Genomic DNA, 19,487 nt, shown 5'->3' with positions numbered 1-19,487 from the left:
TAAATTCAACCAACTATTAAACAGTTACTCTGGATGCATTACTGGCTGAGATTCATTTGCTTCTTCTGAAAGCTTTACACTAAGAAAAAAGATAACCTGCAGATTGTATAGGGTAGAAAAAATGGTCCAAGCGTGGTCAAAAATGTAGTGGAATTATAAAGAAAGTGAAGTTTGTCTCCAAAACTTATAGATTCAATAATAAAAGACTGTCAACGTTTAGTACTTCTAATTACTTCAGACATGACAGAAGTGAAAGCAAAGTGAATTCTCCCCCCAACACTTCACTTTAAAATGCAAGTTTATGGGTTCTGTCTTCAAAAGTTAGAACCAAATGCTCATTAAGTCCACATTTCTCAAAGTACTGATGATTCAGCACAAGCTGGACTGAGTTTCAAAGATACCAAGCTAGTTTTTCACCAACAGTCTTTTTTTTTTTTTTTAAAGGATATATGGAGTCTTGGAAGAGGAGTCAAAAACCAAAACTGCTAAAACAAAAGACAACTACATAATTTAGCTAAGGACAAACCTATGATGAAGCTCCACAAAACGATGAAAATGTTAACACTGCATTTCTGAAGGGCATCAAAAATCAGCATTCTTGCTTGGAAATGTTACATATAGCTAAATCAGCCTCAAAGGAATTTGATGTCTGCATAGCACTTCCACCCGTAGCAAGTGAAAAGAAAGCAGATCAGAGAGAACATACCTTAAAAAGATATTTAACGCCTACCAGCTACAACTTGCTACTTAGTAAAGTCAGGCTGCAAACGATCCACACAAATAAACAAAGGACAGAAACTAACATTCAGGTACACAATTAACCTCATTCCCAAAGTAATGATCATAAAATTAAAAGGCTGAAGTAAGGTACATAGAGTTGGCTAGAGAACACAGAAGAACCCATAGATCATACTGACCATAAAACAAACACAGCCTTTGCACAGTCAGGACTTAAATTTAAAACGCCTAAAAAAGGTTTCAAAACTTTATTTGGCTCCCGCATATACATGAAGCAAACCCAGCTTTAATTACACAGTCAGATGCTATTTTACACAGAAGTGTTTCATGACTTCAAAAACACAACAGAGAGAGCTCACCTAATCATTAGCCTTTCAACGTTTGGGCTTAGTGTGCAGCTTTGTTTACTGGCCACTAACCAGATTCTTACTTGAAGACAGACCCATTTTTCCCCATGAACATTTCAGTGACACTCATCACTATGTAACTGATGTGATTTAAAAGCAATTCATTCTACATACTATTAATTTTTCCTTTTAACAGGTAGCAATCAGCATAAAGAGTCAAATACCCGAGCATGCTCAGTCAGACCACCCCAGTCCAAAACACTATAGCATACAGGAGACTGCAAGTGACAACTTAGACAATCACAGTTAACCTCTTGCTTTCACATTCAGTTCACATTCAGATTTTCTTACCCAGTTCAGGGAACCATCACCCTCTGATCAGCTGGTATTCTTAGATCCTCTTCTTGCTTAATTCCAGGCATTAGGCTGCTAGTCATTCCCATCCTCAGCTCTTGGCTGTACACCCTCCTAATTGCATTACTAAATTTATTCTTATCTTTTTTATTCTAAATTTCAGTGTCACACAGTTCTTTATGATGTTCTAGTTCCTTCTGTATTGACAGTGCCTGTCGACTTTCTTGTAATATGCTCCTAATATTTATGTCAAGCTCATTAATGAAAACATTAAATGTTATGAATCTGAAGACTGATCCTCCAAAAAGCTCTGCTAAAAGCCCAGCAGATCTTTTTTAAGCACTTCTCACTCTCACTTCCTCTCTAGCCAGGTCCAGTCCCGTGCTACTATTCTAATCTAAGCAGATGACACTTCATTATTAATTGGCAAAAATAAAAACCCAAAACCCTTGTTAGTGTGTCACGATTTATCCCAAAGAATAAAGCCCAATATGCCTTATTCTATCTTCCATTTTCCTTACTGCATTTAATAAATCTCTGCTTCCAAGTTTGTTTTCAAAATTCTGCATGCTGCCAATATGAGACCAACAGAGCAAGAGTTGCCCATCAATTCTCTATCTTTTAACACACACCAACTGCATTGGCTATTCTTTAATCAAGAACTTGCTCTATTACAAAGCTTGTAATTCCACATGTCAATTTTTCTGAGATACTTTTATGCATGTTGTTCTGTCTCTTTGATTTCAAACATAAAACACTCCAAGTTTCCCTTCTGGCCTGTCTGGGGTCTGCACTTTTCTGTCCATTTAGCCACCTCTTGATTTATTCCCATTTAACTGAAACTAGGACAACAATTTACAAAGACTTCAGACAATACCTAGGACGTTTAATCCTATCTTCACACTGACTTTGCTTGTTCTTTTATTTCTTTTAGTTTAAATAGCTTAAGAATCTTCTACTATTTGTTTTATATAGCTGAATAACCTTTTACTATTTGTTTTAATTTCTTTCACCCAGAGTGACTCAACTTGACTTTTGAAAGTTCTCATTTTTTCCTCTGTATTTCCTGCTTTGCCAATCAATCCCATTTTATTCAACTCCTTATGAGTAATCCTCATAGTCTTAATATTCTTTTCGAAGTTGTTTTAAAGTTCAGTGTGAAACTATTCATTACAAGTTTGGATTCAAATTCCAAATAACTTTTGGATATTTCAATTAGTAATAGTCTTCTCAAAATTAATGTCTTTGAACTGTTTAGCTCAGTTCAGAGATCAAAAGTTTTCTTAACTTCTGGCTTTGTCTAGAAAACAAATTTCAGCAAATCTTCCATAGAATTTATACTGAACTAACTTTCAAAAAATTGATGAAAATTATATTCTGTGTTTATTCTATGACTTCATCCATTTGCTAAATTTAGGGATAAAGTCCATTCACATTCATACCAAAATTGGTAAGAGCTGATACTGTTTTTAAATTTCTATATTAGTGTTTCTGATGAAGTGACTGTAACTAACAAAGTTTGTCAGTTATCACATCAAAGAATACTTGCACACTACCATTATTAGGATCTGTGGCTTACAGGGTGCATTTAAAAAGTCAAAGTGTCTTCCAATCAATGACTTACCTCTGTAATAGATTACAATCAATTCCAAGTAGAGAAAGTGGTGAAGGTAGAAGAATGAGGATGGTGAACTTCAGAAAACATAATTTCTGGTATGTCTCCTGAGAGTTATAGTGATCAGTAAAGGAAAGCAGGGGAAAGGGCAAACCCTACAGAAATTCAAAAGAGGAACTATTCCTAAGTGAAGAAAATAAAAAGGAAAAAAAACAAACAAACAAAAACAAACCAAAAAAAAACCCCAAAAAACACAAAACCACAAACAAACAAAACAGAACAAACAAGAAACAAACAAAACAAAAACTCACCCAAAAGAGTGTTCTTAGCACACCTTTATGATCATACTATGCCTACCCCCAATGGCCTGGAAATCAAAATCATAAAAGCAGGAAAACTATGACACATACCTAGAGTAGATAAATTTCTAAATATAAATGAACTGCATAAACACTGTGGGAATAAAAACAGAAAGTTATGCAAATTTAAGTTAAAAAGGAAGAAGAAAAAATTGCAACATGGTAGTAAGAAAACTGTTCTATATACATGAGAAGCGAGAAGAAAATGAAGAGAAGTACAGATTGTGTACAACAGAGCAAATAAGTGATGCAGAATCAACAGCCCTCCCTGCTCTCTATGAAGAGAGCACGATATAGTCACAACTACAACTAAAAAAATATATATATATTTAGCAAGAACATGGGATTAAGCACAGAAAAGAAGAGGTTTGGTAATTTATTTTTTTTGTATCAGACTGATGCAGCTCATGTATCACTGAGTCATCGAGGAACCAACTGAAGCAATGGATGGACCATTATCAATTGCACCCACTGGAAGGCTTGTGGTTTCAAAAGGTCAGAAGAGACATACATAATTCTTCCCTTTACAGAAGGGGATTAGGGGGGAGGGGGAAAAAAAAAAAAAAGAAAAAAAGAAGTGAAAATAGAAATCATATCCCCAGGCAGAGAAAATGGAATACATATATTAAAACTCATATTGTGATATAAAAAGCGCCAACATGTGCATGTAAACCAACGTTAAATCAATCTTATTTTCCATCCTTCAGAGGATGAATGAACTCAAGAATAACTGGAAGGGAAGATGTGGCAAATCCAGAATATTTTTTTTTCCCCAAGTATTCCACAGCATGCTTTCATAAGCCAACTAAAAATGTAGACTAGATTAAAAAACAATCCAGTGAGTGTGCAACTAACTGAAAAACAACCCCTAGGTTGTTTTCTATCACCAAAAAATAACCCAAATCAAGATGATTCACGATTCATCCAAGACCTCAGTGATTAGGTTAATTGGAAAAAATTAATATACTAATGGTTTCTACTGTCATAGTGTTTGGTGGAATAAGGGAAATAGGGAAAGAAAGAGATATTAAACATTTCAAAAGGGAAGAAGAGAATTTCAAAATTGAACCAAACTAACGGGTCAGAATTTGGGCCATATATACAAGAAAATCTAACACTCTTGCAGAAGCAACAGCACATGGCTGATAGTTCAAAAATGAGGTAAAGAAATTATTTCATTCTAATTGGTGCTAGCTAGGTCCCAGGTGAAAGACTGTGTAGTTTTTCATCATCATGATTAGAAAAAGATGTAAGAAATTAAAATCCAAAGAAAAGCAAAATTAACAGTTTCAAAAAACGTGACTAGGAAAGAAGATCTGAAGGAAAATAGAGAACCGGAAGCATATCGAACAGAAATCTTCTAATATAAAAGAGTCCTGGAATGGTTCGGGTTGGAAGGGACCTTAAAGATAATCTAGCTCCAAAAACCCCCAACCTGGCTTTGAATACTTCCAGGGATGGGGCATCCACAGACAAACAGACATATAGAGAGATACATTAAAGATTTTATAACAGAAATTATACAAAAAGTCAACAATCAGCAATTGTTCTTGAAGTAGTAGGAGAAGATAATCATTTGACCTTCAACAAATAAAACACAGTATATTTTAGGAAAAACTTTGTTGCATTGATGAAATACTAACATGAATGAGCAGTCTCCTACATCACATGCCAATAGAAATGGGTTATACAAATACCTGTCAAGGACAGCTGGATTTCAATCCAGAAATTCTCTTAACTCCCGCACCCAAACCTTTATTTTTATGATTCTATGATTAGATTAATTTCTATTTAGAGTCATTGCAAAAATTTAAAACTGCTGTGTGGAAACACTATAGCATATTCGTAGTACACAAAAAATTAGTTTATTATCCTACTCTTAAGTGACCTTGATCATAAAGGTTCAGTTTTACACTTGCTATTTTTTCCATCTGTTGCAGTATTAACATAAAAAACTTCACCAGTCTTTTCTGACTGGTGCATATCCTCTAAAGCACCTATACAGGAAGTCATTTGGATGCTTCTTAATTCATGTACTTGATTCAGCAATGTTAATAACAATCTTCTCACATGCTACATGAATAAAAAACAATACTTCAGCTTATTTTTTTCAGGAAAAAAAGACATGAAATACAACTTGACAATTTTCAAACGGAACACACGTGGCAGGATCCTTAGCTTTACAGAAGAAAACATCTTCCAGTTCAGTTAGCAACTAAGCAACATTGTAGTCCTATTCTCAGCAGTAGAGGAGAAAAGAAAGTTCTGCTGAGTGATTGTTCCAGATAATTGCTGTTGAATCAGGAGTGACTGAGGATAGAAGAAATAACTGGACAAAACACATATGTGTAACTCTCTGAAGACAGCTGGAACTGCTGGAACAGGGACATAGCCAGAAAGACTTGTGAGGGAACATGCCTCAGCAAGGAGCCCCTAGCATCTCTGCATACTGAAAAATTCCCAGAAGATTATTTCTGATCACTGATTCTCAATGGAAAAAACTATGTCTATATTTTCAACACTATATTCAAACAATGTATTAGCTTACAAAACAACGAAGTTTTATAAGAATGTTGAAAATCCCAAATAATTCCTGAGATTCACCACCAAAAATGTAGGAGTTCCTGAAACCAGGACATTACTGTAAATAAAGAATACTGAATATTGTAAGTGATGAGGCAGTTACCTGCTCTGCACCTGAGAACTGTACATTGTGATAAAAATGCCACAGAAACTGACCAAGAGAAGGTTTTTAAAGCTTCTGGACAATTGCATTAAGGTACTTTTGCAACCTCCAGTCCATTACACTTTCTTGCTTCAAAGCGTGAGGATGTCAGTGTTTTTTATTAAATATAACACTATGATGATTTTTTAAAAGGCAATGCTTTTTCTGCCAGCCCTGTTCATTCATACTTAAATCAAGCAAATCTTTTTGTACGCATATAAGACTGCATTTTTGATATGCATAAAATGTAATGGACTGGTACTCAAAAATTTTGTCCAAATATGAGGCAAAGTTGCAGACAAATTACAAGCAGGGTCTTGGAAGGAATGCTTCAGTGCAAGGTAATATTGGACAGTGCTACAAGCCCTGCTTAAAATACAGCATTCAGCAAGCTATCCTGCTTCCTTCACACTAAAATTGGTCTCCCAGCTCCTTTTGCTTCTACTGAGTGGTGTCACCCAGGACTTAGATACTATAAATAGATCTGAAGTGAGTAATTACTAACAGGCTAACAACGGCACAAGATTCTCCAAGAACAGTGTATAAACACAATTTCTCAACCTAAAGCTCATGACCATTTCTAAACAGAATGGAAAGGGGCCTTCACTATAGGAGGGGGAAGTCATCAAGTAGAGGAAAGAGCAATCTTGTTTTCAGCATAGGCAATAGTTTACAAAAGAAAAAAAAAAAAAAAGGTGTGAATAGAAGGTTTGAAGAAAGAGAAGCTAGTCTTGATATTTTTTCTGTTTTCCAAAAAAAACCAGTGTAAGAAGGCACCTTTATCTCCATCCAGTAACCACAGGAAAGTATACAGAAATCCACATCTGAAAGAATGTAATACTAAGCAGAAGTTGAAAGTTGACAGTGAAGATGGTTTCTGATCCTATCTCTACTCTGATTTGCTCAGCTTTAATGAAGGGGAATGAGTTGGACTTACCTAGAATTCAGCACTTTAAGGAGAGAAGTATTTTTCATTTTGTCATATGTGCAAAACTCAACAATTTGCAACAAACACTTTCAGTTTTGAAATGGTTAGGATCAGAAATACACCTGGAACTGAATGCTGCTCACTAAATGACGAATGCTGCTCCACAGAAGAGGAATCATCCAACATCAAATAAGAGGAACATCAAACCTGAAGAACTTTGAACAGCAGCAGTTAAAAGGTTAGAGGTGGTTTTGCACAGCACTCCAGAAGAGCCATGGGGTGAGAAGGAACCTTTTGTGCAGTACTCAGAAAGCATTTGGCACAACTCACCATCACCTGGTATTTGCAATTTAATACACAGAAAATCTGCATAAAACCACTAATTTGTTGCATCCAGGCAAGTTAGGAGCTATTGAGATATTCTAATGAAAACACCTTAAGATATTGAAATAATATAAAACACAAAATTCAAGGAAATTCATAACATGCATTTCTTAGAGCAAGTATAAGCGACATCATATATAAACATGTAAACCACTTTATTCCAGTGAAAGGGCTATAAATGCCAGCATATGCTATCGATAAGAGAAAATGCAGAGTAATTAGTTAATCTAAAAAATGCATGAGTAGGAATTTGACTGCTAAATGATTAAACTGGTACATTTTAAAATGTGTATTAATATTTAATTATTGACACTATGAGAAAAGAGAAAATCTCTTGATGTTACTTCTCAGCTTTTTCTGATACTCAGTAACACATGTATTATTCATATGAATAGTTTGTGCATATACAGTCAATCACTAGTTAAATAAAAGAATCATTCTCAAATTCCCTAATCACCTCAATAGATCCTAACGCAATATTTTCCACATTTGGGAATCAGAGCGTTTTATTTAAGAAATCAGTCTGGCCATGATGAATACAGCGCAGCTCGAGCAGACATCAGTTCAAAGAATCAGATGTCAAAGTGCTCCCTCTAATGTCCCTTAATCATCACACCAATTAGTGGTTGAATAGTGATGTGATTAAAAAGACTGCTGCTATCCCATACCTATTCAGGCTAGTAGAATTCTACATATGTTCTACCAATTAATGTTTGAATAGAGCAGCGATTAGAGAGACATCTGCCATTGTATACCCATTCAGAAAAGAGCTAAACTTGCATATTCATATGCAATGAAGACAAAAATAAATATTTGCAAAGGTAAACTATACGTTTAGATTATAAATATAATTGAGTTGATTTCCTTTAATGAGTGTTCTCTATTTTACAATATTTGGGATTATTTTTTATTTATAAATATAGAATCTTTCATCAATACATGTCTAGGAATGGACAAATTATTCACTGAAAAGGCATTTATTCATTAAGGTTCCTGATTTCAGGCCTTTGGTGTACTGGGTTTCATATCTACTCGTTTGCAAATTGCACTACTTCTGCTTAAATCTATCAGTTATTTGTGAAATGCTAACTTGATTATTCTGTAAGCATGATACTTGATTAGGCACAAAAATCATATGAACTTTTTCCACCTCACTGGAAGTCAATACTTAGAATAACACACTGATTATAGCTGAGAAAGATCATCTTGTTTACATATTTTTGTACGCAACTTGGACATTTGTACATCAAGAGGTACTTACATACCTTTTTTTAAATAATTTCTTTATACAGTTTATATATAGCAGTGACAACCACAGAAATACTAGCAAAGTAAAAAGCAATTTGAGTTTTAGCAAGCTCCTATTACTACTGTTTTAAGGGACTACCCTTGTTCTCTGAATGTAAAGAGCAACATGAGCTCTTGCAATAAATTGCAGGTCTCATGCTCCATCATTAGCACAAAGTAATCTGGTAGTTGCAACTTAATGCTGCACAAAAAAAGGCAAGGTGAAGAATTTGGTTTTCTCTAATGGCTGGAAAGAATTATAGTACAATTAAAGTCTCTTTCCCAAAGTGAGCCCAAGCCAAAAAGGAGGGGAAAAAAAAAAAAAAAAAAAAAAAAAAAAAAAAAAAAAAAAAAAAAAACAGGTGAGCATCAAAATTATTTTGTTCATGGAAGAGAAGCTCTTTTTGCACAATGCTGATCAGGCTTAACATATGTAAGGACAAAGAACAATGCTACTACTGCCAGAAAATCAATACTATTACAGGCTATGGCAATTAGCTACAAACCAATTTAAACCCCATTTCCTTTTCACCTTCTTGTCGTATTGAAATACTTCCAGCATTTCCATCTGAAGCAAATGTTACAAATCTTTCTAAATGCAGAAACTGAAGAAAGTCTGAATACATAAATGATCTATATCAAATTCTCACCTATCCTTAGTAGGTAACTACAAGATTTCATTACCAAAAAGAAGGCTGGACTAAAATATCTCACTGAATTCTCCAGTGACAAGTCAATTTATAAAACTTGTGGAGGTGAATTTCATTTAAATTACAAACTTGCATATGTACAAGATAAAACAAAATGCATCCCACAATGCTTAGAAACCCTATTCATAAAGCAAGGAAATCAGTGTGCTGGGTGCAATGCAAATGCACAGTGTGTGCCCCCCTAGTTGGTGATCTAAATGTAGGTAAGCATAAAACACATACAGAAATGAAATGACAAAGAGTTGGAAACCACAAATGAAGACACTAATCCGAAGTCTAAACAATCCTGAACTACTTAGGAAAGAACTGAAATCAAAGCAAATCCTCACAGTTTCACAGTTGATCCCTTTGCTTTTGTTTTATCTGTAAATTGGTTATCGAATGTGACTAAATTTTACACCCTTCTTTAATATTCACTATCTCAACAGCCATTTCAAAACTCTTCTACTTTTAATTTTTTCTGGACAACAGAAATCTTTGTTCCCCCAGGTAACTAGAGGCATTTGTTTATACCCCTTTCCAGCATGACTCATGAGAAACAAGTGTTAATGCTTAGGTCTAACACTGTTACTGAGGGTGACACAGCAATAAAGAGTTTTCCTACTCTGACACAAATCTCTGAGTTAAAATTTCTGAAGGAAAGCTGACTAATCTTGTACCTACAGTTATAAATAATTTCTACAGCAACACTTGGTTGCTAACATAGTAAATAAACAATAGCACTCATTGAAAGCATAATTGAACCTTCCTTTAGGAAAATACTTTTCCAATGCTGAGGAAAGATATTGACATTCCATTTCCACTTCAGAACTCATTAAATGGGTAACCCAAAGTGTCTCAGAGCAATCTAGGAGTTAAAATTTCACTTGTGTAATTATTCTGAAGAAATATGTAAGTCTGCCATCTGGAAGTGTATTAGACATTACAAAGTCACTGTGTGCATGCCTCAGCAGATGCAGCTTTTGTTCAGAGTTTTGCGGGTTGTTAATTTAATTAGTTTTGTATTTTCATACTCCCACCTTCCTTTCAACAGTAGTTCTGCAAAGGCAGCATCAGAACAGCCTTAAAAGAATGCAAAGCTAAAGGCCAAATTCAGATTTTAAGGAAATGGAAACAACTAAAGTTCATATGGACTTCAAATGCAGCTTGACCTATCCATTAGCAGGCCTAAACATTATCACCAGTGGCTCTTCAGACCAAAACAGAAAATTGTGTTTAATTAATCCTTTTCTGCATTAGCTTTCTGAATTTAAGGAGTTAAGGAAAGGATTTAACCATTTTATTTTTTTATTAAAACCACTCAAAAAATGATCTGAAGAATGTAAAAGGTCTCTTATTTTTTACTGATGTCTTTTATGTAATGGGAGACCAGAGAAGTATTTGATTTTTTCATTTTCAGGGCTTTTTCTGCTATGGTAAGCTAATAGTAAGCTATGTGGTAAATCTTACACAGTAAAAGTAAGCTACATATCTCTGAGTGAAGAAAAAATTGTCAGTTTTAAAAACTAGGATCTCTACCCATCAAAAAATAAGGACTATCCCTTTAAAGATCCTTCTAGCACTTTACATTTCTTATAATAGCATGCAAACCAAATTATGTGATGTTTCTACCAAACAAGACATAATAATGCAGTATTAAAACTATCTGAGATGAAAGTTGTTCTAACTGCACATGTACACATTTGTTTCTTTCTAACTTTTAATCCTGTAAACTGCACCCCATGAGCAGATTCCTGTCAGGGCAGGGTGCTAATAACTGCACAGATCTCCAAGCAGTATTGCAGAACTATAAAAACAAGTTATTTATTAGATTGTAAGCCTATGCCAAAACATTATCTTGCAATATTTGACAATGTTCAGAATTTCTTTCAACTGAAAATCCAGACAAGGCACACAAGCTGGCAATGAACCCAAATCCATGGTGTTTGCACAGCCCAAGAAGTTCAGACTTGGGAATCCAGGAATATTTGAGACACCATGAGGTACACACATACAGCTAACAGCAGGAACATGGGAAGAGGGACAATTTCTTAAAAAATTATGCACTTCCAAAATCAACAGCAAATATCAAACACTTAATGAGTAAACTGAATACAAACACCAAGCAAGGCTGACATGAAGAACAGCTCAGGGATAACAAAGCGTGATTTAAAAGCCTAGACGCTTTAGGAAATGTGTGTTAACACACCCATTAGTAAAATATCTCTGTGAATGTTACAGTTTAACTAACCAGGATAATTTACATTGGAACAGCTAATTAGGTTACTACACAGATACCCAGCTGCCCTGCTGCATGGACACCTGAGCTTCCTAACAAACCACTTCTGCAAACAGAGTTTACAGCCCGGTATTGATTTCAGGCCACCTGAAAACATGACAATGTAAACCGCAGCTGCCCAGGAGCTGCTTGCTAAGCAGCCCAACACTCTCTGCAGCAGAAACAGACAGTTGTGGGCAATATCTGCATCAGACATCCCAAAATAATCATCCAAGTTCACAAACAGAAGGTTTTCATGCACATAAGTTTCAAGTTCATATAACATTACCTAAGCCAATAAACACAAGAAAATGGGAATGACAGCTATAGCAAGAAAGAGATTCTTATAGTCAATACTATAAAACAGGAAACTGTACTAACAGCATTGCTGAAATACTAAGGATATCCTGGGTTGGTCCTCCCAGCAAGTATTTGTTCTTCATACTGGATTTCGTGATTTTTAAGAAACTGAGGAACTGTGTGGCATTTTTAGTTGGGTTTGTTTTTTGTTGGGTTTTGGATGAAATATTTTTAGTTACAAACAAAATCAACTTCCTACCTGAGTTTTCCTTTTTAGTGGGAGAAAGTGTTTTGACAACACTATGAAAAGACCCCAATATCATTATACCCATAAGGGAACTAGTACTCTACTGAAAAGATTTCTGAATTTAGAGGATTATGTAAGACAACCTGTAGGAAGACAGCAAAAACACTACAAACCTTCTAATCAGATGAGAGATCAAAGAGACAAAAAAAGTCTGATAGGATTAGTCAAACATCACACTGAGACTAGGATTTCAAATACCTAGAGAGAAAATGATGATATCTAATGGCAGAAAGATATCTGCCATATCATCATATCTCCCAAAAAAAGAGTATAGACAGTTTACAGCAAGAAAAATATGTATTCCAAAAACTATTTCCTGAAAAATACCATGCACAAAATTTAAAATCCAGAGTCATGCTTTAATCTAAGCTTTATGCATTTATATATAAAATAGGTACATATGACAGGCTCCCCTATTTCTGTAGCAAAATAAAATCAGCTTTATAAGTCTCAGAAAGGATAGTGAAGTGCTGCTCTGCCCAGTGTGACTCTTGGAAAACAGAAAAAGGCGGGAGTGGCAGAAGAGGCTATCCAGGGAAATCAAGGGGCTCAGCATGGCTCAGGATGTGATACTTGAGAGGGATCAGACTCCGTAACAAAAGGCACAAAAGTTGCATCAAACACTTTCTAAAATCACCAAAAATGAAGAAAGTATAGAATGCAATAGGTTCTGAAAAGTAAACAGCTCATCACAAAGTAAGTTTGTATCTACAGGAACAAACTAGAAGCCAAATGCAGCTACTGAATAATACAAGAAACTCTTAATTTATTTCTCCCACAGCTGTGATTTCAGCCTCAATGATTGTTCCAGATGCGATGATAAACATGTTCCAGATGCAATGATAAATGTGCACTTACTGAACAGTTTTTGTCAGGATTCCTTTTCCATTGCTTCTTGACTTGTTTCTTTGTTGCAGTTGAATGAAGAGTTGCATGTGTTTGTTTTCGGGGATTTAAAGCCAGAATGTTCTGTAGAAAAAGAACATAAGACATGAAAATATAGATTAAAATTTCTATAAATGTTCAAAGACTCTTAGATCACATTTTACACACTTATTTACAGTGCTAGGTAAAACCAAATGCAATTATTCAACATTATAGCCCAAATCCATACTAATTTGTTTAGATTTGTATTGTCCACACCACTTAGATGACGAATATTTAAAGACATTTCTAGGATTACTAGAAAATAGAATTATGTTTAATAGCTTTAATAATGGTTTCCATTCCCAGATATTTTTTATGTACAGCATATAGAAACACATAATTCTGCTTCACTGTATCACTCCAAGTAACACTTGTAGAGCAAAACAAGCAAAAATATTTTTAAATATCTGGGTTATTTCTGAATGTTTCATCATTTCAGTATAAACTCCAACTTCCCTAACAAAATAATCTTCTTCTAAGCCTACAGAGCTGATGAGTTAACTCATTTATCTTAAAATTCTTTTGTTTGCAGGGACACAAATCTCAGGAACGTTGCCACGCTTTTAAGTCATGGTGGTGGTCTGACAACAAAGGTAGAATGAAGTTTGCAATGTCTTTCACTATCCCAGTGTAACTCAACAAATTAAATCCAACTTTTGGAACCAGAAGTCTTTTTCAAATCAGGCAAGTAACAGATTTCCATAGCAAAAGTGACCTCGTTTATTTCAACAGATTAGTGTGAAAGGCATCCAAGAGAAAGATCCAAACTCAGGTCTGTAATGGAGAACAAAAACAGGCACATTGTTGGTTGTAACTTTCAGAATTAGTTTGCAAGTTTACCTATAAAAAAGCCTTGGCTTAACACTACATGTCTCCACTGTGGTGAGTGGCCTGTGTTTATTCTGTTACTATATGTCAAAGATGTGTGAGACTGACTTACAGAAACACGATGAGTGTGATGGGGTTATGAATATTATTTTGTAATTCTTCCTACTTTAAAAAATCTGCTTCAGAGTGTGATAATGATGAAACAGTCATCTCTTATATCAAGATTTTATTGTGCTGATTATGGGGACTTTTCATTTTAAATGTGAAGGAGTTACTTTCTATTCAACTCTTTAACGCCTTACTCTAAACTGACTGGTAATGCAATTTTCCCACAAACCAGGAACCTCACCTCTTTGAAAATTCTGCAAACAACAACATAGCCCAACACAGTAACTCCCAGCTTGCCTGAAGCATAGAGATAAAAAGTGAGGTAAAACGTTCAAAAAAGACTATTTAGCAGCCTACATGCTGTTGACTTTCAGAAAGAGTTACAGGGTGTTACTGGATGTGCCCCTGCAATCCCAGTAGCAAAGACTCTGCTCCAGTTCAGGGCCTTCCCCAGATGAGTACCTCAGGCAAGATGTAGCAACCAAACACATTCAGTGGTGATTTATGCCAATTTATTTTGCCTTTAATTAAAACAGAGCAGGGACATCCACATAAGGGATATCTCAGTGGACACTTGAATTTCTCAGGTTGATCGAACTCAACTGTCAGAGCACTATCTGTCTGTTGAGTGCCCAAATTACCCAAGCTGGGCAGTAGGTTCTGAATCACATAAAAACTTCAGCAAAATTTTGTCTACTCTCTTTTGTAATTGCTTAATGCTTGGCCATGAATATTATAATTATTTTAGCAAACTGAAATGAATTGCAAATTTCTAGCAATAAACTGTAACAGATGTACTCCACTGGGTACAGCACCAGTTGGTCTAAAACATGGAACAAATGGTGGGGCAAGCCAAGGACGGAAGAATCCCCATATGTTTGCTCCTGTTGGAATTCTGCAGCAGGAGCATGGCTCCAAGCGCAACAGTTGCAGAAATCCAAAAGGACTACGTAGCACAGCATGTCCCAGAATTAAATCTGAAATAAAACTGGCACAGAAAATACTAAATCACATATACAATATAAAAATTGCTTATATTTCCACTACATAAATAATATTCTACCTGCCTAAATCTTGGATTGCTGACCAAAGTGGCTGATCTAGCTAGCGGTCCCTGGTGTTTAAGAACAACTCAGAAGTTAACTGCTTAAATGCGAAAATAATGTAAATGCTCTTGGGTCATTTGAACTGTCAGAAGTTAAATTAGTGAGGGTGTTTTCTTCCTATTCATTTCAGTTCCCTAGTTGGCTTTTTACAGCTTATGGCTAGTCAGACATTTAGTAAATTTAACAAATAAATTCAGATGGGTCAGCCAGTAAGTGCAAAATTACTAAGAAACTTCTAGAGTACGTATTGCAAATAACAATGAATACACACAACTAAACAAAAACAAACCACTTGGATATGCAAGAGAAGAAACCTGAGATCTCGAATCGCTCAAACACACTGGTCATATGAGCAGGGGAAGAGTTCATTGGTGAGGAGAATTATTTGGGCACCTGCAGTCTTGCTTGTCTGAGCCCCATGCTTATTCTGCTACATAAATTCTCATTCTTGCCAGATGAGTTGTTGTTTGATCCCTCCAGATGTTGAAAGGGCAAGACTCAAGTTCCCTAACAGGATGCGGGTGCATAATGCATCCCTTTTCAAAGTACTATAAACTCTGACTTTCCCATTAAGATGCTATTTGTACAGTAATGCAGAGCCTATGAATTATATCTTTACAGTTTTACATAACTGGCTCAATTTATTTCATTAATAGTAGATATAAATCCACTACCACTAATGGCTGCAAATCAGAATATAAGCATACTTTATTTCAGTAGAAATCCATTGTGGTACTCTGTTGATGAAGAAAGAGATGGGGCTGTGGGTAAGGACACAGAGGGAATTGAACCCATGCTGACTTTGTGACAAAAGCACAACACGCACAGTCGAGTTAAACCTGCAGCTCTGCACAGTGCTGATGATTATGGGCACCACCAAAATATCAGACTTCACTGTTTCCACAGATTAATTTGAAGACTTCACTTTGGGAAAAAAGCCAAGGAGCCCATCTCTGTGGAACGCAACTCAAACATATTTTGCAGATGACTCCCTCAAATATAATTACCTTAAGGAATTCCTTTAATAATTACCCACGACAATAACTTCTTTCAAGTCTTTTAAAAAACAACAATTATTATAAGCTACAAAATATAGAAGAATGGTTCAATTTCAGAATACATCCTCTTCTAGAAAGGAATGTATTTGTTACATCTAATAGATATTGATTTAGGTTGCAAGTATCTTAAAATGCAATAAACTACTCATATGTAATGTACATCAAGAACAACTAGCATGTATAAGTCATAGCTACAGCTTTTAAATTTTGAGAATTTAGTGATAGATGGTTATGTTGATCTGTGCCAATAGCAACACAGCTTCTGAGATTAAATTTGCCATAAGCTATTCATTAGATGTTTATTCCTTAGCTTCTACTTTAAATGGCATAATTAGGAAGTATACACAAAAAATACTAGCTCTAATTTTCACTACTATCTATTAATGAAAAGGCTGTAAAAGTTTTAGAACAGCATGTTATATCACAGTCAGTCATTTATGAGGAATTTGAATTAATATTACTCCAAGCAAGTGATTTCAAAGCAGTCATCCAGGATAGGATACACTCTCCAGTTGGGAGTCCTGCCTCTGGTATAGCACTTTCAGGTAAATCAAGACAGGTTTGGCACATGCTCTGCAGTGACGCAACATAAATTTCTAAAGACATTTAATTTTGCTTTTAATTTCATTGAAAGTGTCACACACTTTTTATTCTCATCTCATTAAGGCACTCTTTCTCTGAAATCAGAAGAAGCTATTTCAATTAAACGCAATTCTTAATTAAGTGCATATTCAGCAAAATAAATTATAAAGTTATGGAAGCACTATGCTCATTGGGAATGCTCCAAAGCCGCTGGGGACTGGGAGGCAGGCAGAGAGGGGATGTTGTTAAGAAAAAAAAGTATGATTTAAAGAACACAGGTGGGACTGCAGTAACTTTAAGACAGTCATAAAAAAGTCCAGTGAGTCTAGCAGCGTTTTTGTAAATTATGTGACATTAATTCAAATTTTGAAAGCTTTTCTTTAAAGCACTTTGGTGTGAAATCTTTGGCTTTTTTTTTTTCTCCCCAAAAATAACAACCTTAGCAAAGTGTCCTGGTTATGTGGACTTGATCACTCATTCAAACCAAATCTGGAAAAATTCAATACGTAAAGATCACTCTTCTTCTGGAGAGCTGCCTACTGAAACCAATGAGTTGTACCAGGAGTATTTAGCGCTTAGTATTCCTCATATTTGTTACTGCTCAATCAAAGCCAAAATAAAGATCAGAAAATCTATCTTCAGGCTCTGCCACAGGTTGTGATATTAAAACTGTGTAAAATTCTTTAAAAGACAAAGTAAATATTTGCTCATTTCAAGGATTCTGTGGACTTCCTGTAGTTTGTTGGGAAGTTTCCTGTGAACAGCCCCAAAACACCTCCCAGAGTTCACCACAGATCAATAGGTATACTGTCACAGTGAAGCTGTGGAAAACACAACAGTTCACATGCAGACTGTGGTAGGGCATAAAACAAGGTCCCATGTGTCAGTCTCCTTGTTTTAGCATACAGCTCATTTCCCTAGCCCTGCAATGCACAGGCTATATCCTGATTTAATCCACTTGCTTCACAGAGCCTCCTCACCCAAACACTTTTATATACATCAATTAAAATTCGGGAGTAGGCCAGGCATGCTAGGGAATGCATGTGGAGAGCAATTTAACCCACCCCATTCTATTAATCTACCCAATTTCCTTAAAAAGAGTTGTAATCTCTCTCACAGCAAGTAACATTAAATGTATTGCAAGATACATATGTTCACCAAGTGAACATAATGAGAACATATTTATTTTTTTCCAAGAGTAATGAGCATACTAAACAATTAATTTCAAAGCTATGCAAGTGTTAATTCACTGACAGAAACAAATTCCTGGGGCTTTTCTACTAATATTTTCTAGTATATCTGAACATGAAACTAATTCTATAATTGCTATTCAGTCAAAGGCTAAAGCACTCAAACGTATTTTTTTTCATGAGATTAGATAACCCACAATAAGAAACTTGGTTGAAAAATCACGTCAGTGTAGAAGATGATGACCAAGGCATGAACTCCTATTAATATCTAATCTGAATTGCCTAATTCACATTTTATTTCTCACATCTACTCTACTTCTTGGAAAGCTGCATGACAGCCAGATGCAGGACTTTCCACACCCTGTAAAGTCACCATCACACACGGATGTTTCACTGCCAAATCAGAAAGGGCGAGTTCTAGTCATAGGAGAGTTTGTTACACGAGAAGATAAACACAAGATTTCAAAAAGTAAGTATCTGTGGTGTCATGTCTTCCCAAAGCTAGCTCTATGTTATTTTCCATTATTATAAGAATACAGGACAATGTTGTGAATCTCTCCCGCACGCTTATTCATGACAGAATATCCCACAAATCAATACTTGTGTCAAATATGTATTTCCTTACTGAAGATCAGAACTGATGAGAACCTTTACAAACAATTTATGTAACCTGGCTGATAATGTATCAGGAATTCATGAATTCATGCAAAAATTTCAAAAAGGTGAAAAGACCATGCTTTCACAGTAGTAGAAATTCACATTTCTGAAGCTCTCAGGCACAGAAGTGCAGGAAGATGGCACTTACAGAAGAGTAACATGGGAACCTTGCCTTTGTATCATTTCTAAAAAATGTTACTTCTGTTACAGCTTTTCCCATTACTCTGCAGTATGTGCTTCTGCTCATTACAAACAGCAAACAAAGGGATGCTGCTCTGAGACAAATGGTTTTTAACACTTCCATCCTAATTGAATGATAGCTTTGTGGTCTTGTATCTTCTGTTCTAGGAAAGAGAACTTGGACCTGCCAGCAAGATGGGAATTTTATTTTTTCAAAAGTCCAGTACTTTTTAATGCATCTTGAAATCCACAGCATTAGAATCATTACAGTATGTTTATAGGAGAAATACTTCACTGTAATTTTAGAAAACCTTTGCTTAAAGGCGGCAAGATCACTGTGCTACTGCAAAAGAAGACAATGACATTTTAAAACAAAAAGGAGAAACCGGCAAGTTTCCTCTCGCCTTACTTGCATGGGCTGTCAAATTTTGTTGCTTGAAAATTAAGTGTGGGTTTGGGGTTTTTTTCAATTATCAGACATTTAATAATGTTTTATAATACGACTTCACATACACTTACTGTTTATAGGATACAATTAAC

At 35.4% G+C, this 19,487-nt stretch overlaps 1 protein-coding gene across 2 annotated transcripts in view; it reads right to left on the bottom strand.

Moving 5' to 3' along the window:
- Nucleotides 1–19,487, bottom strand: part of DPYD (dihydropyrimidine dehydrogenase) — a 343,524-nt gene that overhangs the window by 308,440 nt on the left and 15,597 nt on the right. For both annotated transcript variants that reach the window (XM_066192389.1, XM_066192391.1), the window contains exon 2: nucleotides 13,170–13,280. In XM_066192389.1, the coding sequence (XP_066048486.1) occupies nucleotides 13,170–13,280 (111 nt within the window). The remainder of the gene's footprint in view (nucleotides 1–13,169; nucleotides 13,281–19,487) is intronic.

The sequence above is a fragment of the Chamaea fasciata genome, unplaced genomic scaffold (genome assembly GCF_029207755.1).
Source record: "Chamaea fasciata isolate MVZ Bird 193981 ecotype frontalis unplaced genomic scaffold, bChaFas1.0.hap1 SCAF_10, whole genome shotgun sequence".
NCBI classification, from domain to species: Eukaryota; Metazoa; Chordata; class Aves; order Passeriformes; family Sylviidae; genus Chamaea; species Chamaea fasciata.
The sequence above is the reverse complement of the archived record's forward strand: the minus strand, read 5'-3'. Positions and strand labels throughout refer to the sequence as shown.